The 20,766-nt window shown below is 46.7% G+C and overlaps 1 protein-coding gene across 1 annotated transcript in view; it reads left to right on the forward strand.

Moving 5' to 3' along the window:
* Nucleotides 1-20,766, forward strand: part of LOC139404964 (neuropilin-2-like) — a 96,755-nt gene that overhangs the window by 52,062 nt on the left and 23,927 nt on the right. Inside the window, exon 2 of the mRNA XM_071147516.1 lies at nucleotides 8,673-8,853. Coding sequence (XP_071003617.1) covers nucleotides 8,673-8,853 — 181 coding nt within the window. The remainder of the gene's footprint in view (nucleotides 1-8,672; nucleotides 8,854-20,766) is intronic.

The raw sequence follows: 20,766 nt of genomic DNA on the forward strand, positions 1-20,766 counted from the left end.
GGAGGGTGGGAGGGAGCTGGAGGATGGGATGGAACTGGGGAATGGGAGGGAGCTGGAGGATGGGAGGAAGCTGGAGGATGGGATGGAGCTGGAGAATGGGAGGGAGCTGGAGGATGGGAGGGAGCTGGAGGATGGGAGGGTGTTGGAGGATGGGATGGAGTTGGAGGATGGGAGGATGGGATGGAGCTGGAGGATGGGAGGGAGCTGGATGATGTGAGGGAGTTGGAGGGTGGGAGGATGGGATGGAGCTGGAGGATGGGAGGGAGCTGGAGGCTGGGATAGAGCTGGAGGATGTGAGGGAGCTGGAGGATGGGAGGGAGCTGGAGGATGGGAGGGAGTTGGAGGATGGGATGGAGTTGGAGGATGGGAGGATGGGATGGAGCTGGAGGATGGGAGGGAGCTGGATGATGTGAGGGAGTTGGAGGATGGGAGGATGGGATGGAGCTGGGGGATGGGAGGGAGCTGGAGGATGGGAGGGAGTTGGAGGATGGGGTGGAGCTGGAGGATTGGGGGGAGCTGGATGATGGGAGGATGGGAGGGAGCTGGAGGCTGGGATAAAGCTGGAGGATTGGAGGGAGCTGGAGGATTGGAGGGAGTTGGAGGATGGGAGGGAGCTGGAGGATGGGAGGGAGCTGGAGTATGGGATAGAGCTGGAGGATGGGAGGGAGTTGGAGGAGGGGAGGGAGTTGGAGGATGGGAGGATGGGATGGAGCTGGAGGATGGGAGGGAGCTGGAGGATGGGATGGAACTGGAGGATGGGAGGGAGCTGGAGGCTGGGATAGAGCTGGAGGATGTGAGGGAGCTGGAGGATGGGATGGAACTGGAGGGTGGGAGGGAGCTGGAGGATGAGAGGGAGCTGGAGGATGGGATGGAGCTGGAGGATGGGAGGGAGCTGGAGTATGGGAGGGAGCTGGAGTATGGGAGGGAACTGGAGGATGGGATGGAGCTGGAGGATGGAACGGAGTTGGAGGATGGGAGGGAGCTGGAGGATGGGAGGATGGGATGGAGCTGGAGGATGGAAGAGAGCTGGAGGATGGGATGGAGCTGGAGGATGGGAGGGAGCTTGAGGATGGGATGGAACTGGAGGATGGGAGGGAGCTGGAGGCTGGGATAGAGCTGGAGGATTCGAGGGAGCTGGAGGATGGGAGGGAGTTGGAGGAAGGGATGATGGGAGGGAGCTGGAGGATGGGAGGGAGCTGGAGGATGGGGTCGAGCTGGAGGATGGGAGGGAGCTGGATGATTGGAGGATGGGATGGAGCTGGAGGATGGGATGGTGCTGGAGGATGGGATAGAGCAGGAGGATGGGAGGGTGGGAGGGAGCTGGAGTATGGGAGGGAGCTGGAGGATAGGAGGGAGTTGGAGGATGGGAGGGAGCTGGAGGATGGGAGGAAGGGAGGGAGTTGGAGGATGGGAGGGAGCTGGAGGATGGGAGGGAGTTGGAGGATGGGAGGTAGTTGGAGGATATGAATTAGTTGGAGGATAGGAGGGAGTTGGACGATGGGAGGTAGTTGGAGGATAGGAGGTAGTTGGAGGATAGGAGGGAGTTGGAGGATGGGAGGTAGTTGGAGGATAGGAGGTAGTTGGAGGATAGGAGGGAGTTGGAGGATGGGAGGGAGTTGGAGGATAGGAGGGAGTTGGAGGATAGGAGGTAGTTGGAGGATGGGAGGGAGTTGGAGGATGGGAGGGAGTTTTTAGGATAGGAGGGAGTTGGAGGATGGGAGGGAGTTGGAGGATGGGAGGGAGTTGGAGGATGGGAGGAAGGGAGGGATTTGGAGGATGGGAGGGAGTTGGAGGATGGGTGGGAGTTGGAGGATGGGAGGGAGTTGGATGATGGGAGGGAGTTGGAGGATAGGAGGGAGTTGGAGGATGGGAGGGAGTTGGAGGAAGGGAGGGAGTTGGAGGATAGGAGGGAGTTGGAGGATGGGAGGGAGTTGGAGGATGGGAGGGAGTTGGAGGAAGGGAGGGAGTTGGAGGATGGGATCAAAGATTAAAGCTTTCATTGTTTTCCTCTTATGGAAGAAAGCAGAAATAGTCATTGTGATTGATTAATGTACCTGCAGTGTGTGCTTGTGTACAGGCGGTTGTGTGTGTTCCTGTGTGTGTGTGTGTGTGTGTGTGTGTGTGTGTTAGTGTACTGTGGGTCTATATTTGGTATTGAATAAGCTACGTGGGTATCTGAGAGCAACAGAGAAGAGGCCATACTCCTAAATCATGCCTTTTAAGATATAGTAGCTGTGGAAATGTCACCACTTGAAAGTCTATTACAGTTGAAGTGTCTGGTTCTTAGTCTTCCTTTTCAATATTTGTCACATTGAAAAGGACAAGGACAAGTCACCGCAGTGGGCATACAGACTGTGTTTGAAAGATACCAAACCAGTGTTCTACTGTTCTGTTCTATGGTTCTAAGGTTCTACAGTACTGGGTTCTAATGTTCCAGTATTCTAGTGTTCTGTTCTTTGGTTCTATGGTTCTACAGTACTAGGTTCTAGTGTTCCAGTATTATAGTGTTCTAGTGTTCTCTTCTATAGTTCTACGGTTCTACAGTACTAGGTTCTAGTGTTCCAGTATTCTAGTGTTCTAGTGTTCTCTTCTTTGGTTCCAAGGTTCTACAGTACTGGGTTCTAGTGTTCCAGTATTCTAGTGTTCTGTTCTATGATTCTATGGTTCTACAGTACTAGGTTGTAGTGTTCCAGTATTCTAATGTGCTAGTGTTCTCTTCTATGGTTATAAGGTTCTACAGTACTGGGTGCTAGTGTGCGAGTGTTATAGTGTTCTTCTCTTCTATGGTTCTAAGGTTCTACAGTACTGGATTCTAGTGTTCTAATATTCTAGTGTTCCAGTATTCTAATGTTCTAGTGTTCTATTCTATGGTTCTAAGGTTCTACAGTACTGGGTTCTAGTGTTCCAGTGTTCTAGTGTTCTCTTCTATGGTTCTACAGTACTGGATTCTAGTGTTCTAATATTCTAGTGTTCTAGTGTGTCTGGTATACAGGAGATGTAATGGTGATGGAGAATGAAGGGAAATGGACCACAATGTTTATTAATCCTGAAAGGAGAGGAGAGTGTAGTTGGCTGGCATAGAGCAACGGTGACGTACTGTAGACCTGGTCAGAGACATGGTGGAAGCCAGCCACAGTGTGTGTGTGTGTCTGTGTGTTTGCGTGTGTGCGTGTGGGCCACACACACAGACCCCAAAATGTCAATCAAATGTGTCTCTTCCTCTGAAGGCTGTCCCAGAAGCTCCTGCTGGGACACTACCACAGAGACACCGACTACAGGACCGGTGTCTGTCTGTGTGTTGGACCGGTGTCTGTCTGTGTGTTGGTGTACAGGACCGGTGTATGTCTGTGTGTTGGACCGGTGTATGTCTGTGTGTTGGACCGATGTCTGTCTGTGTGTTGGTGTACAGGACCAGTGTATGTCTGTGTGTTGGACCGGTGTCTGTCTGTGTGTTGGACCGATGTCTGTCTGTGTGTTGGTGTACAGGACCAGTGTATGTCTGTGTGTTGGACCGGTGTCTGTCTGTGTGTTGGACCGGTGTCTGTCTGTGTGTTGGACCGATGTCTGTCTGTGTGTTGGTGTACAGGACCAGTGTATGTCTGTGTGTTGGACCGGTGTCTGTCTGTGTGTTGGACCAGTGTCTGTCTGTGTGTTGGACCGGTGTCTGTCTGTGTGTTGGTGTGTACAGGACCGGTGTCTGTCTGTGTGTTGGACCGGTGTCTGTCTGTGTGTTGGTGTGTACAGGACCGGTGTATGTCTGTGTGTTGGACCGGTATCTGTCTGTGTGTTGGACCGGTGTCTGTCTGTGTGTTGGACCGGTGTCTGTCTGTGTGTTGGTGTGTATAGGACCGGTGTCTGTCTGTGTGTTGGTGTGTATAGGACCGGTGTCTGTCTGTGTGTTGGACCGGTGTATGTCTGTGTGTTGGTGTGTAAAGGACCGGGGTCTGTCTGTGTGTTGGTGTGTATAGGACCGGTGTATGTCTGTGTGTTGGTGTGTTTTGGACCGGTAACTGTCTGTGTGTTGGACCGGTGTCTGTCTGTGTGTTGGTGTGTATAGGACCGGTGTATGTCTGTGTGTTGGTGTGTATAGGACCGGTGTCTGTCTGTGTGTTGGTGTGTATAGGACCGGTGTCTGTCTGTGTGTTGGTGTGTCTGACTGTCTGCTAGAAGGAGGGAGCAGGTTGACAGTAACAACTCTATTTATAGGTCAAAACGGATTCTGTTACAATGCCTCACTCTGCTACAGTAAACATAGGTTGTACATATGAAATTCTCTCCTCTCCTCTCCTCTCCTCTCCTCTCCTCTCCTCTCCTCTCCTCTCCTCTCCTCTCCTCTCCTCTCCTCTACTCTCCTCTCCTCTCCTCTCCTCTCCTCTCCTCTCCTCTCCTCTCCTCTCCTCTCCTCTCCTCTCCTCTCCTCTCCTCTCACTCTCCTCTCCTCTCTATGGCTGTATAATAAACCAGTTGGTTTGTCTAATTGTCTACAGTCAACATTAGAGTCCTCCTCCCTGCCTTTCTAAGACATGGTTTGTGGTGAAACGCTATTCAGTGTCCGTACGATACGCAGACAGAGAGGAGAAGAACTATCTTAGAGCGTGTGAGTGTCTGTTCTGGGTCAGAATGAAGGCTTTGTGAGCCAATCTATCTAACTCACAGCGTTAACCTGACCCCTGACCGCTAACACACTGTCTGTCTGTCTGTCTGTCTGTCTGTCTGTCTGTCTGTCTGTCTGTCTGTCTGTCTGTCTGTCTGTCTGTCTGTCATTTCCTGTTTCAATGTTCCACTACAAATGCAGACTTTATTATTCTACAGAAAAGGAAGATAGGATCACAGCAGTGTCCTGATGTTCACCGTTCCACACTGTTGTAACTACGGTGATATCAGCAGTGTCCTGATGTTCACCGTTCCACACTGTTGTAACTATGGTGATATCAGCAGTGTCCTGATGTTCACCGTTCCACACTGCTGTAACTATGGTGATATCAGCAGTGTCCTGATGTTCACCGTTCCACACTGCTGTAACTATGGTGATATCAGCAGTGTCCTGATGTTCACCGTTCCACACTACTGTAACTACGGTGATATCAGCAGTGTCCTGATGTTCACCGTTCCACACTGCTGTAACTATGGTGATATCAGCAGTGTCCTGATGTTCACCGTTCCACACTGCTGTAACTATGGTGATATCAGCAGTGTCCTGATGTTCACCGTTCCACACTGCTGTAACTATGGTGATATCAGCAGTGTCCTGATGTTTACCATTCCACACTGCTGTAACTACGGTGATATCAGCAGTGTCCTGATGTTCACCGTTCCACACTGCTGTAACTATGGTGATATCAGCAGTGTCCTGATGTTTACCTCTATATCTATATACTTATATATATTTATATACCTCTATATCTATATACTTCTATATATTTATATACCTCTATATCTATATACCTCTATATATTTATATACGTCTATATCTATATACTTCTATATATTTATATACCTCTATATCTATATATATATATATATATACTTCTATATATTTATATACCTCTATATCTATCTATATATATATATATATATATATATATATATATATATATATATATATATATATATGTGTATATATACTTCTATATATTTATATACCTCTATCTAAATACTTCTATATATTTATATACGTCTATATCTATACAACTTCTATATATTTATATACCTCTATATCTATATACTTCTATATATTTATATACCTCTATATCTATATATATACTTCTATATATTTATATACCTCTATATCTATATACTTCTATATATTTACATACCTCTATATCTATAGATATATACTTCTATATATGTATATACCTCTATCTATATACTTCTATATATTTATATACCTCTATATCTATATATATATATATATACTTCTATATATTTATATACCCCTATCTGTATATACTTCTATATATTTATATACCTCTATATCTATATATATATATATACTTCTATATACAGTTGAAGTCAGAAGTTTACATACACTTATGTTGGAGTCATTAAAACTCGTTTTTCAACCACTCCAACAATTGCTTACTGTAAGGGAGTGCGTAACTGTGAGGGAGTGTGTAACTGTAAGGGAGTGTGTAGCTGTGAGGGAGTGCGTAACTGTGAGGGAGTTTGTAACTGTAAGGGAGTGTGTAACTGTAAGGGAGTGTGTAACTGTAAGGGAGTGCGTAACTGTGAGGGAGTGTGTAACTGTTAGGGAGTGTGTAACTGTAAGGGAGTGCGTAACTGTGAGGGAGTGTGTAACTGTTAGGGAGTGTGTAACTGTAAGGGAGTGTGTAACTGTAAGGGAGTGTGTTACTGTAAGGGAGTGCGTAACTGTAAGGGAGTGTGTTACTGTAAGGGAGTGCGTAACTGTGAGGGAGTGTGTAACTGTTAGGGAGTGTGTAACTGTAAGGGAGTGTGTAACTGTTAGGGAGTGCGTAGCTGTGAGGGAGTGTGTAACTGTAAGGGAGTGTGTAACTGTTAGGGAGTGCGTAGCTGTGAGGGAGTGTGTAACTGTTAGGGAGTGCGTAGCTGTGAGGGAGTGCGTAACTGACGGCAGGGAAGTCAGGAGAACTAAACTGGGTAATCTTACAGTTTTTCACAATTCATACATACATACATACCGAATGGACGGACGGAATGACATGATATACAGTTGAAGTTTACATACACCTTAGCCAAATACATTTAAAGTCAGTTTTTCACAATTCCTGATATTTAATCCTATTAAAAATTCCCTGTTTTAGGTCAGTTAGGATCACCACTTTATTTTAAGAGTGTGAAATGTCAGAATAATAGTAGAGAGAATGATTTATATCAGCTTTTATTTCTTTCATCACATTCCCAGTGGGTCAGAAGTTTACATACAGACAATTAGTATTTGGGAGCATTGCCTTTAAATGCTTTAACTTGGGTCAAACGTTTCAGGTAGCCTTCCACAAGCTTCCCACAATAAGTTGGGTGAATTTTGGCCCATTCCTCCTGACAGAGCTGGTGTAACTGAGTCAGGTTTGTAGGCCTCCTTGCTCACACACGTTTTTTTCAGTTCAGCCCACAAATTTTCTATAGGATTGAGGTCAGGGCTTTGTGATGGCCACTCCAATACCTTGACTTTGTTGTCCTTAAGCCATTTTGTATGCTTGGGGTCATTGTCCATTTGGAAGACCCATTTGCGACCAAGCTTTAACTTCCTGACTTGAGATGTTGCTTCAATATATCCACATAATTTTCATTCCTCATGTTGCCATCTATTTTGTGAAGTGCACCAGTCCCTCCTGCAGCAAAGCACCCCCACAACATGATGCTGCCACCCCCGTTCTTCCTGGTTGGGATGGTGTTCTTCGGCTTGCAAGGCTCCCCCTTTTTCCTCCAAACATAACGATGGTCATTATGGCCAAAAAGTTATATTTTTGTTTCATCAGACCAGAGGACATTTCTCCAAAAGGTACGATCTTTGTCCCCATGTGCAGTTGCAAACCGTAGTCTGGCTTTTTTATGGTGGTTTTGGAGCAGTGGCTTCTTCCTTGCTGAGCGGCCTTTTAGGTTATGTCGATATAGGACTCGTTTTACTGTGGATATAGATACTTTTGTACCTGTTTCCTCCAGCATCTTCACAAGGTCCTTTGCCGTTGTTCCGAATTGACTTGCACTTTTCGCACCAAAGTACGTTCATCTCTAGGAGACAGAACGCGTCTCCTTCCTGAGTGGTTTGACGGCTGCGTGGTCCCATGGTGTTTATACTTGCGTACTATTGTTTGTACAGATGAACGTGGTGCCTTCAGACATTTGGAAATCTACAATTTGGTATTTTAATTTTCCCTTGATGTCAAGCAAAGAGGCACTGAGTTTGAAGGTAGGCCTTGAAATACATCCACAGGTACACCTCCAATTGACTCAAATGATGCCAATTAGCCTTTGTCAATCATTTTCTGGAATTTTCCAAGCTGTTTAAAGGCACAGTCAACTTAGTGTATGTAAACTTCTGACCCACTGGAATTGTGATACAGTGAATTATAAGTGAAATAATCTGTCTGTAAACAATTGTTGGAAAAATTACTTGTGTCCTGCACAAAGTAGATGTCCTAACCGACTTGGCAAAACTATAGTTTGTTAACAAGAAATTTGTGGAGTGGTTGAAAAACGAGTTTTAATGTAAACTTCAGACTTCAACTGTACATAAACATTTATAAACCTACAGTACCAGTCAAATGTTTTTTATTTGTTATTTTTATTGTAGAATAATAGTGAAGATATCAACACTATGAAATAACACATATGGAGTCATACAGTAACCTAAAAAAGTGTTCAACAAATATATTTTCGAAGTAGCCACACTTTGCCTTGATGACAGCTTTCCACAGTCTTGGCTTTCTCTCACAGTCTTCTCACTATTCACTATTATTATGATTATCACTCATATGTGTTATTTCATAGTTTTGTTGTCTTCACTATTATTCCACAATGTAGAAAACAGTCAAAATGAAGAAAAAGCCAGGAATGAGTCGGTGTGTCCAAACTTTTTACTGAATTATAGCTTCTCACCTCCTTTTCCAATACTGTCGTTACACCTCATTAAAAAAAAAAAACCTGATCTAATTCACGTCCTAACTGATGCCTCTGTGTCCTCTGTCCTGAAGTCAGCAAATCGTGTGGCGGACAAGTAGACGCCAGTGGCGCCGGGTACATCACCACCCCAGGGTACCCTCTGGAGTACCCCCCACACCAGAACTGTCGTTGGGTCGTCACCGCCCCAGAACCCTCCCAACGTGTCGTCCTCAACTTCAACCCCCACTTTGAACTGGAGAAGCTGGACTGCAGGTGAGAGAGAAGTGGGGGAGGAATGGAGGGAGGTGGGGGGGAATTCACAGGAGATTTTACAATTTAGTAAATTCCTATTGTTTCCTATCCAAATGATAGATACTGAGGTACACCCTAGCCACATATCCTACCATATTGATTATTCCCTGGTCTTCTCTGAATAGCCACTTCCAATCAGTCCCACTGTGAGAACAGTGCTGTGTGTATTTCCCACCACCACAGTGAGCGGTCTGCTTGTGACTGCTGCTTGTCTATATCCTCACCATTTCCAGTTCCCTTCTGTTTCTGGCTCAGTGTCGCTCATAACAAGCTATTGGAGTTATCTCTCTGTAATCTCCCACTACATATTCCCCATCGCCCCCTTATCAAATTCCAGATCATCAACAACAACAACAACAACAACAACAACATCTACCCTACACAGAATTCTAGAATCCTCCATAAACCAGCGGAGTGTTGGGGAGTATTCTATATGCCATTCCATATGCCGGACCACAGTTCTGATTGTTCCACCCTCTGGTGGTAAATCAGAGGAGTGCAGCCAGATTACAGATACAGTCCATTATTTTAGGAAGGGATTGAACGATGTCCAACTCTCCCTACTTCACATAGAATAGCGTTGTATCACAAGGCACCTTATAGGCCACGTGTACAGGTATCTGTTCGATATCTACTGTCTTGTCTATTCCTAACACTGTTGGTAGAGGCTTCCTCCATCGTATGTACACAGTCTGAAGACATGGGTCAACAAAGCGATAGAAGACAGGACACACTTAGGAAAGCTTACCCATGCATTCAGACAGTGTTTCAAATGGCAGATAGTGTCCCAAACCCTGTATTGTTCACTACTACAACTATGTACAACTATGTAGGAAATAGAGTGTGATTTGGGACACGGAACCACACAGCCTCTCTCTATCATTGCCCTGGACTGTTTGGCCATTTATTTACATTTTATCTCCATCAATAATACAAGGATATGTTTCTAAAGAGAGATTTATGGGATAGGATACATCCTGATAGTCTTTTGTCGGAATCGGAACATGAATCTTTTAGCAGCTGTTGTTGAAAGGTGCACTTTACCACTCTCTGCCTCTCTGCCTCTCTGAATCTCTGCCTCTGCCTCTCTGCCTCTCTGAATCTCTGCCTCTCTGAATCTCTGCCACTCTGCCTCTCTGCCTCTCTGCCTCTCTGAATCTCTGCCACTCTGCCTCTCTGCCTCTCTGAATCTCTGCCTCTCTGAATCTCTGAACCTCTGCCTCTCTGCCTCTCTGAATCTCTGCCTCTCTGCCTCTCTGAATCTCTGAATATCTGCCACTCTGCCTCTCTGCCTCTCTGAATCTCTGAATCTCTGCCTCTCTGCCTCTCTGAATCTCTGCCTCTCTGCCTTTCTGAATCTCTGCCTCGCTGCCTCTGCCTCTCTGCCTCTCTCTTTCTCTCTCTCTCTCTGTCTCTCTCTCACTCTCACTCTCACTCTAACTCTCTCTCTCTCTTTCTCTCTCTCCTCTCTCTCACTCTCTCTCACTCTCTCTCTCTCACTCTCTCTCTCTATCTCTCTCTCTCACACTCACACTCACTCTCTCTCTCTCTCACACACTCTCACTCTCTCACTCTCTTTCTCTCTCTCTCTCTTTCTCTCTCTCTGTCTCTCTCTCTCACTCTCACTCTCACTCTCTCTCTCACTCTCTCTCTCACTCTCTCTCTCTCTCTCTCACTCTCTCTCTCTCTCTCTCTCTCTCTCTCTCTCTCTCTCTCTCTCTCATTCTCCAATGGGTCTGCTGTGCATTAAGGCTAGATGTTGCATTTTGTTGTCTGGTCCGTCTCTCTCTCTCTCTTCCCTACTCACCTCAATCTCATGCGTGGACTAAACGAAGCCAACCACGCACGCACGCACACACACACACACACACACACACACACACACACACACACACACACACACACACACACACACACACACACACACACACACTCCTTCCCTCACAATGTGGGGCGAGCTAGAGACAACCTCTTGATCACACTACATCACACATCCTTTTAAAGCTTGCTGAACATCCCAGGAGGAACAGAGCTGTTTGGTGGGTCCATTTAGAAATCACAAGTACCAAACACGTACAGCCTCATTTATTTATCCAGCCGGGAAGGGCAGGTTGGGCTTGTTGGAACGGATGTGTGTTGAAATTGAATGGTTATCAGCCTTGAGTAAGTCAGGACAGGATTCTCATGTTAAAAAATATCCACTTCAACCGAAAACAACATTCGGTAATGTACACTTGTGTTTCACACTCATTACGGGTCACTCTCCTTCATTCTTCATGGGTGTTTCTGCTTGACAATGTTGCCATATTTACTGTTAGTTAATAGTTAATAGTTAATAGTTAATAGTTAATAGTTAATAGGTATGACTGTAAGCTGTAAGGGCAGGTTGGGCTTTTTGGAACAGAATGTAATGGTTATTTTATTCAGCCTTCAGTGAGTCAAGAGTCAGGAGTCAGGACAGGAGTTAGGAGTTAGGATAGGAGTTAGGACATGAGTTAGGAGTCAGGACAGGAGTTAGGAGTCAGGACAGGAGTTAGGAGTTAGGAGTCAGGACAGGAGTTAGGAGTTAGGAGTCAGGACAGGAGTTAGGAGTTAGGATAGGAGTCAGGACTGGAGTTAGGAGTCAGGACAGGAGTTAGGAGTCAGGACAGGAGTTAGGAGTCAGGACAGGAGTTAGGAGTCAGGAGTGAGGACAGGAGTTAGGAGTCTGGACAGGAGTTAGGAGTCAGGACAGGAGTTAGGAGTCAGGACAAGAGTTAGGAGTCAGGACAGGAGTTAGGAGATAGGATAGGAGTTAGGACAGGAGTTAGGAGTCAGGACAGGAGTTAGGACAGGAGTTAGGAGTCAGGATAGGTGTTAGGAGTCAGGACAGGAGTTAGGAGTCAGGACAGGAGTTAGGAGTCAGGACAGGTGTTAGGAGTCAGGGCAGGAGTTAGGAGTCTGGACAGGAGTGAGGAGTTAGGAGTCAGGACAGGAGTTAGTAGTAAGGACAGGAGTTAGGAGTTAGGACAGGATTTAGGAGTCAGGACAGGAGTTAGGAGTCTGGACAGGAGTGAGGAGTCAGGACAGGAGTTAGGAGTCAGGACAGGAGTTAGGAGTTAGGAGTCAGGACAGGAGTTAGGAGTTAGGATAGGAGTCAGGACAGGAGTTAGGAGTCAGGACAGGAGTTAGGAGTCAGGACAGGAGTTAGGAGTCAGGAGTGAGGACAGGAGTTAGGAGTCTGGACAGGAGTTTGGAGTCTGGACAGGAGTTAGGAGTCTGGACAGGAGTTAGTAGTCTGGACAGGAGTTAGGAGTCAGGACAGGAGTTAGGAGTCAGGACAGGAGTTAGGAGTTAGGATAGGAGTCAGGACAGGAGTTAGGAGTCAGGACAGGAGTTAGGAGTCAGGACAGGAGTTAGGAGTCAGGAGTGAGGACAGGAGTTAGGAGTCTGGACAGGAGTTAGGAGTCTGGACAGGAGTTAGGAGTCTGGACAGGAGTTAGGAGTCTGGACAGGAGTTAGGAGTCTGGACAGGAGTTAGGAGTCTGGACAGGAGTAAGGAGTGGACAGGAGTTAGGAGTCTGGACAGGAGTTAGGAGTCTGGACAGGAGTTAGGAGTCAGGACAGGAGTTAGGAGTCTGGACAGGAGTAAGGAGTAGACAGGAGTTAGGAGTCTGGACAGGAGTTAGGAGTTTGGACAGGAGTTAGGAGTCTGGACAGGAGTTAGGAGTCTGGACAGGAGTTAGGAGTGGACAGGAGTTAGGAGTCTGGACAGGAGTTAGGAGTCAGGACAGAAGTTAAGAGTCAGGACAGGAGTTAGGAGTCAGGACAGGAGTTAGGAGTCAGGACAGGAGTTAGGAGTCAGGACAGGAGTTAGGAGTCAGGACAGGAGTTAGGAATCAGGACAGGAGTTAGGAGTCTGGAAAGGAGTTAGGAGTGAGGAGTCAGGACAGGAGTGAGGAGTCAGGACAGGAGTTAGGAGTCTGGAAAGGATTTAGGAGTTAGGAGTCAGGACAGGAGTTATGAGTTAGGATCTAGGAGTTAGGAGTCAGGACAGGAGTTAGGATCTAGGAGTGAGGAGTCAGGACAGGAGTTAGGAGTCTGGAAAGGATTTAGGAGTTAGGAGTCAGGACAGGAGTTAGGAGTTAGAACAGGAGTTATGAGTTAGGATCTAGGAGTTAGGAGTCAGGACAGGAGTTAGGATCTAGGAGTGAGGAGTCAGGACAGGAGTTAGGAGTCTGGAAAGTATTTAGGAGTTAGGAGTCAGGACAGGAGTTAGGAGTTAGAACAGGAGTTATGAGTTAGGATCTAGGAGTTAGGAGTCAGGACAGGAGTTAGGATCTAGGAGTTAGGAGTCAGGACAGGAGTTAGGAGTCTGGAAAGGATTTAGGAGTTAGGAGTCTGGAAAGGATCTAGGAGTTAGGAGTCAGGACAGGAGTTAGGATCTAGGAGTGAGGAGTCAGGACAGGAGTTAGGATCTAGGAGTGAGGAGTCAGGACAGGAGTTAGGAGTCTGGAAAGGATTTAGGAGTTAGGAGTCAGGACAGGAGTTAGGAGTTAGAACAGGAGTTATGAGTTAGGATCTAGGAGTTAGGAGTCAGGACAGGAGTTAGGATCTAGGAGTGAGGAGTCAGGACAGGAGTTAGGATCTAGGAGTGAGGAGTCAGGACAGGAGTTAGGAGTCTGGAAAGGATTTAGGAGTTAGGAGTCAGGACAGGAGTTAGGAGTTAGGACATGAGTTATGATTTAGGATCTAGGAGTTAGGAGTCAGGACAGGAGTTAGGATCTAGGAGTGAGGAGTCAGGACAGGAGTTAGGATCTAGGAGTGAGGAGTCAGGACAGGAGTTAGGAGTCTGGAAAGGATTTAGGAGTTAGGAGTCAGGACAGGAGTTAGGAGTTAGAACAGGAGTTATGAGTTAGGATCTAGGAGTTAGGAGTCAGGACAGGAGTTAGGATCTAGGAGTGAGGAGTCAGGACAGGAGTTAGGATCTAGGAGTGAGGAGTCAGGACAAGAGTTAGGAGTCTGGAAAGGATTTAGAAGTTAGGAGTCAGGACAGGAGTTAGGAGTTAGGACATGAGTTATGATTTAGGATCTAGGAGTTAGGAGTCAGGACAGGAGTTAGGATCTAGGAGTGAGGAGTCAGGACAGAAGTTAGGAGTCTGGAAAGGATTTAGGAGTTAGGAGTCAGGACAGGAGTTAGGAGTTAGAACAGGAGTTATGAGTTAGGATCTAGGAGTTAGGAGTCAGGACAGGAGTTAGGATCTAGGAGTTAGGAGTCAGGAATCAGGAGGTTCTCACGTTGATAAACAACATATAATGAAAACCCCAAAATAGAAAGAAGTCACACTCTTAAAGTGTCGTTGTTCTTAATTTCTGTCTGTATTAAGTTGAAGGATGTTGTTATTACGTCTGAGTTTCCTGTGTGGTCCTGTGGGAGACGGCTATTTCAGGCCTAAATGAGGCCCTATCTATATGAGACAGGGCAGGAGCGTTATATAGTGCACTACATTTAACCGGAGACCTATGGTAATATATAGGGACTAGGGAACAATTTGGAACGCATCCCGGTGTAGGAACTGGGGCAGGGTTGGCTGAACTGACTGGTCTAAAATTGAGCTGTTAGCTGAGGGGCACAGCAGTGTGCTAAGGGGTCAAAGGGGACTACAGCCGTAAGTCCTTAGCTGATCACTGTCAGCTAGAACCCTGAACCACCTCAGACCACACATACCTCTAGCTCTCATCCCTCTCTCATCCCTCTCTCATCCCTCTCTCATCCCTCTCTCTTTACGTCTGTCTCTTTCAGTCTCACTCGCCATGGTTCTCTCTGGTTCTCTCTGGTTCTCTCTGGTTCTCTCTCTCTCTCTGCTTCTCTCTGCTTCTCTCTGGTTCTCTCTGGTTCTCTCTGGTTCTCTCTTTCTTTCTCTCTCTCTCTCTCTCTCTCTTTGTCTCTCTCTCTCTCTCTCTGGTTCTCTCTTTCTCTCTCTGGTTCTCTCTTTCTCTCTCGGGTTCTCTCTTTCTCTCTCTGGTTCTCTCTTTCTCTCTCTGGTTCTCTCTCTCTAAATATGGGTTGTATTTACAATGGCCCTTTTCTCGTGGCAACAGGTCACAAATCTTGCTGCTGTGATGGCACACTGTGGAATTTCACCCAGTAGATATGGGAGTTTATCAAAATTTGATTTGTTTTCGAATTCTTTGTGGATCTGTGTAATCTGAGGGAAATATGTCTCTCTATGGTCATACATTGGGCAGGAGGTTAGGAAGTGCAGCTCAGTTTCCACCTCATTTTGTGGGCAGTGAGCACATAGCCTGTCTTCTCTTGAGAGCCATGTCTGCCTACGGCGGCCTTTCTCAATAGCAAGGCTATGCTGAGTCTGTACAGAGTCAAAGCTTTCCTTAAGTTTGGGTCAGTCACAGTGGTCAGGTATTCTGCCGCTGTGTACTCTCTGTTTAGGGCCAAATAGCATTCTAGTTTGTTTTTTTGTTAATTCTTTCCAATGTGTCAAGTAATTATCTTTTTGTTTTCTCATGATTTGGTTGGGTCTAATTGTGCTGCTGTCCTGGGGCTCTGTAGGGTGTGTTTGTGTTTGGGAACTGAGCCCCAGGACCAGCTTGCTTAGGGGACTCTTCTCCAGGTTCAGCTCTCTGTAGGTGATGGCTTTGTTATGGAAGGTTTGTGAATCGCTTCCTTTTAGGTGGTTGTAGAATTTAACGGCTCTTTTCTGGATTTTGATAATTAGTGGGTATCGGCCTAATTCTGCTCTGCATGCATTATTTGGTGTTCTACGTTGTACACGGAGGATATTTTTGCAGAATTCTGCGTGCAGAGTCTCAATTTGGTGTTTGTCCCATTTTGTGAAGTCTTGGTTGGTGAGCAGACCCCAGACCTCACAACCATAAAGGGCAATGGGCTCTATGACTGATTCAAGTATTTTTAGCCAGATCCTATTTGGTATGTTGATATTTATGTTCCTTTTGATGGCATAGAATGCCCTTCTTGCCTTGTCTCTCAGATCGTTCACAGCTTTGTGGAAGTTACCTGTGGCGCTGATATTTAGGCCAAGGTATGTATAGTTTTCTGTGTGCTCTAAGGCAACAGTGTCTAGATGGAATTTGTATTTGTGATCCTGGCGACTGGACCTTTTTTTGGAACACCATTATTCTGGTCTTACTGAGATTTCTCTCTCTCTGTGTCTCTCTCTCTGTCTCTCTCTCTCTCTCTGTCTCTCCCTCTCTCTCTCTCTGTCTCTCTGTCTCTCTCTCTCTCTCTCTCTCTCTGTCTCTCTCTCTCTCTCTCTCTCTCTCTCTCTCTCTCTCTCTCTCGGTCTCTGTCTCTGTCTCTCTCTCTCTGTCTCTCTGTCTCTCTCTCTCTCTCTCTCTCTCTCTCTCTGTCTCTGTCTCTCTCCTCTCTCTCTCTCTCTCCCTCTCTCTCTCTCTCTGTCTCTCTCTCTCTGTCTCTCTCTGTCTCTCTCTCTCTGTCTCTCTCTCTCTCTCTATCTGTCTCTCTCTCTGTCTCTCTGTCTCAATAGAGGACATTCAATATGTTACCAAGTCAATCTCCCTACATTCAGTACGTTACCAAGTCAATCTCCCTACATTCAAATCAAATCAATCAAATCAAATCAAATTTTATTTGTCACATACACATGGTTAGCAGATGTTAATGCGAGTGTAGCGAAATGCTTGTGCTTCTAGTTCCGACAATGCAGTAATAACCAACAAGTAATCTAACTAACAATTCCAAAACTACTGTCTTGTACACAGTGTAAGGGGATAAAGAATATGTACATAAGGATATATGAATGAGTGATGGTACAGAGCAGCATAGGCAAGATACAGTAGATGGTATCAAGTACAGTATATACATATGAGATGAGTATGTAAACAAAGTGGCATAGTTAAAGTGGCTAGTGATACATGTATTACATAAGAATACAGTCGATGGTATAGAGTACAGTATATACGTATGCATATGAGATGAATAATGTAGGGTAAGTAACATTATAGAAGGTAGCATTGTTTAAAGTGGCTAGTGATATATTTACATCATTTCCCATCAATTCCCATTATTAAAGTGGCTGGAGTTGAGTCAGTGTCAGTGTGTTGGCAGCAGCCACTCAATGTTAGTGGTGGCTGTTTAACAGTCTGATGGCCTTGAGATAGAAGCTGTTTTTCAGTCTCTCGGTCCCAGCTTTGATGCACCTGTACTGACCTCGCCTTCTGGATGATAGCGGGGTGAACAGGCAGTGGCTCGGGTGGTTGATGTCCTTGATGATCTTTATGGCCTTCCTGTGACATCGGGTGGTGTAGGTGTCCTGGAGGGCAGGTAGTTTGGCCCCGGTGATGCGTTGTGCAGACCTCACTACCCTCTGGAGAGCCTTACGGTTGAGGGCGGAGCAGTTGCCGTACCAGGCGGTGATACAGCCAGCCAGGATGCTCTCGATTGTGCATCTGTAGAAGTTTGTGAGTGCTTTTGGTGACAAGCCGAATTTCTTCAGCCTCCTGAGGTTGAAGAGGCGCTGCTGCGCCTTCTTCACAATGCTGTCTGTGTGAGTGGACCAATTCAGTTTGTCTGTGATGTGTATGCAGAGGAAATTAAAACTTGCTACCCTCTCCACTACTGTTCCATCGATGTGGATAGGGGGGTGTTCCCTCTGCTGTTTCCTGAAGTCCACAATCATCTCCTTAGTTTTGTTGACGTTGAGTGTGAGGTTATTTTCCTGACACCACACTCCGAGGGCCCTCACCTCCTCCCTGTAGGCCGTCTCGTCGTTGTTGGTAATCAAGCCTACCACACACACAAGCATTTCGCTACACTCGCATTAACATCTGCTAACCATGTGTATGTGACAAATAAAATTTGATTTGATTTGTGTCGTCCGCAAACTTGATGATTGAGTTGGAGGCGTGCGTGGCCACGCAGTCGTGGGTGAACAGGGAGTACAGGAGAGGGCTCAGAACGCACCCTTGTGGGGCCCCAGTGTTGAGGATCAGCGGGGAGGAGATGTTGTTGCCTACCCTCACCACCTGGGGGCGGCCCGTCAGGAAGTCCAGTACCCAGTTGCACAGGGCGGGGTCGAGACACAGGGTCTCGAGCTTGATGACGAGCTTGGAGGGTACTATGGTGTTGAATGCCGAGCTGTAGTCAATGAACAGCATTCTCACATAGGTATTCCTCTTGTCCAGATGGGTTAGGGCAGTGTGCAGTGTGGTTGAGATTGCATCGTCTGTGGACCTATTTGGGCGGTAAGCAAATTGGAGTGGGTCTAGGGTGTCAGGTAGGATGGAGGTGATATGGTCCTTGACTAGTCTCTCAAAGCACTTCATGATAACGGAAGTGAGTGCTACGGGGCGGTAGTCGTTTAGCTCAGTTACCTTAGCTTTCTTGGGAACAGGAACAATGGTGGCCCTCTTGAAGCATGTGGGAACAGCAGACTGGTATAGGGATTGATTGAATACATTCAGTATGTTACCAAGTCAATCTCCCTACATTTCTGCTTTACCAATGGCTGTGCTTCTTTACCAATGGTTGTGCTGCTTTAGGCAATGGCTGTGCTGCTTTAGCCAATGGCTGTGCTGCTTTAGCCAATGGCTGTGCGGCTTTAGCCAATGGCTGTGCTGCTTTACCAATGGCTGTGCTGCTTTACCAATGGCTGTGCTGCTTTACCAATGGTTGTGCTGCTTTAACCAATGGCTGTGCTGCTTTACCAATGGTTGTGCTGCTTTAGCCAATGGTTGTGCTGCATTACCAATGGCTGTGCTGCTTTAACAATGGCTGTGCTGCTTTAACCAATGGCTGTGCTGCTTTACCAATGGTTGTGCTGCTTTAGCCAATGGTTGTGCTGCTTTAGCCAATGGCTGTGCTGCTTTAGCCAATGGCTGTGCTGTGTAGGGCTTCAGCGGCAGTTCAGGAGGAGAGTCAAAGGTTTCTTCTTTATTAGCCCGAGTCTAAAAAAATCCCTATCTTGCACGCGGACTAGCCGAAAGATTATTTTCTGTTCGAGAAGGAGAGCGTGAAGATGAGGAGGACCAGAGGTCAACTTTAATAGCTTGATGCAAATATAATTGATTTGAATAAAACAATATGTTTCTTGCCCGTGATGTATTTCTCAGAGTTATTGACCTCACAATCAGACAGATTGTGTTTCTGAAACTGAAAGCAGCAGTCGGTGATGGACAGCTCATGGTGCGGAAAATTAGACTATGCATAATTCGTTTAAATCGTCTTAATTTGAATTAGACGTTACTAACAACTAGAGGGCTTTGTGTCAGAGCCTATTTCTTCCTATTTAACAAATAAGAGGTAGTCCTACCTGTTTGACAGACGACATTAGGCTATAGGCTGTTACAGTATATATACAGATTTGTTGGTCAATTCCGCCACCCACCATGCACTCTTTAAATAGCTTACCTCTGTGTCAGTCAAGGGCTGTTAAGTTAAAACCAAGACTAATTCCTAAACCCAGACAACTAAGGTCCAGACAACTAAGGTAGACCTACTCTGTCTGGGGTGGAAAGGTAGGCCTACCCTGTCTGGGGTGGAAAGGTAGGGCCTACTGTCTGGGGTGGAAAGGTAGGCCTACCCTGTCTGGGGTGGAAAGGTAGGGCCTACTGTCTGGGGTGGAAAGGTAGACCTACTCTGTCTGGGGTGGAAAGGTAGGCCTACCCTGTCTGGGGTGGAAAGGTAGGCCTACTGTCTGGGGTGGAAAGGTAGGCCTACTCTGTCTGGGGTGGAAAGGTAGGCCTACTCTGTCTGGGGTGGAAAGGTAGGCCTACCCTGTCTGGGGTGGAAAGGTAGGCCTACTGTCTGGGGTGGAAAGGTAGGCCTACTCTGTCTGGGGTGGAAAGGTAGGTCTACTCTGTCTGGGGTGGAAAGGTAGGCCTACTCTGTCTGGGGTGGAAAGGTAGGCCTACTCTGTCTGGGGTGGAAAGGTAGGCCTACTCTGTCTGGGGTGGAAAGGTAGGTCTACTCTGTCTGGGGTGGAAAGGTAGGCCTACTCTGTCTGGGGTGGAAAGGTAGGCCTACTCTGTCTGGGGTGGAAAGGTAGGTCTACTCTGTCTGGGGTGGAAAGGTAGGTCTACTGTGTCTGGGGTGGAAAGGTAGACCTACCCTGTCTGGGGTGGAAAGGTAGGCCTACTGTCTGGGGTGGAAAGGTAGGCCTACTCTGTCTGGGGTGGAAAGGTAGACCTACCCTGTCTGGGGTGAAAAGGTATGTCCTACTCTGTCTGGGGTGGAAAGGTAGGCCCTACTCTGTCTGGGGTGGAAAGGTAGGTCCTACTCTGTCTGGGGTGGAAAGGTAGGTCCTACTCTGTCTGGGGTGGAAAGGTAGGTCCTACTCTGTCTGGGGTGGAAAGGTAGGCCTACTGTCTGGGGTGGAAAGGTAGGTCTAGGTAGGTAGGTCTAGGTAGGTTGAACAGTACAGAAGAGAACCTCTCCTGAATGAATACCTCACAATTACACAGAACAATGTCATGTGTAATTGTGGGCTATTGTTTGGGTGCTGAAATCAGTCATTTTTTAAAATCAAAACTGACGCGGGAGCTCCAGTCCGCCCACAATAGTCGCCACTCAACTCCATAGAATCGTGGATTTGAGTTTAATGGGCTAGAGGAGGGATACGTTTTAATGAGTTGATGAGGTGGATAAGTGCTAGAGACTTAACAGGGATGCCTTTGTTATTAAGCAGTATAGATGACGCCTTCATGACCCCCAGCACCGTGGACAGACTTCCAGAACCTGCGGTGCGTGTGTGTGTTTGTGTGTGTGTCCATTCTGGTCGTGTGCAGTACTGAGCAGTATGCCTCCCAGCAGTAGCTCCTTCCACAACCCTGTGTGTGTCTGCTCCCTGTCTCCTCTCTCTGGAACTAGCCTGAAGCTAGCCTGGAGCTAGCCTAGAG

Source organism: Oncorhynchus clarkii, unplaced genomic scaffold, assembly GCF_045791955.1.
Source record: "Oncorhynchus clarkii lewisi isolate Uvic-CL-2024 unplaced genomic scaffold, UVic_Ocla_1.0 unplaced_contig_4971_pilon_pilon, whole genome shotgun sequence".
In the NCBI taxonomy this organism is placed as follows: Eukaryota; Metazoa; Chordata; class Actinopteri; order Salmoniformes; family Salmonidae; genus Oncorhynchus; species Oncorhynchus clarkii.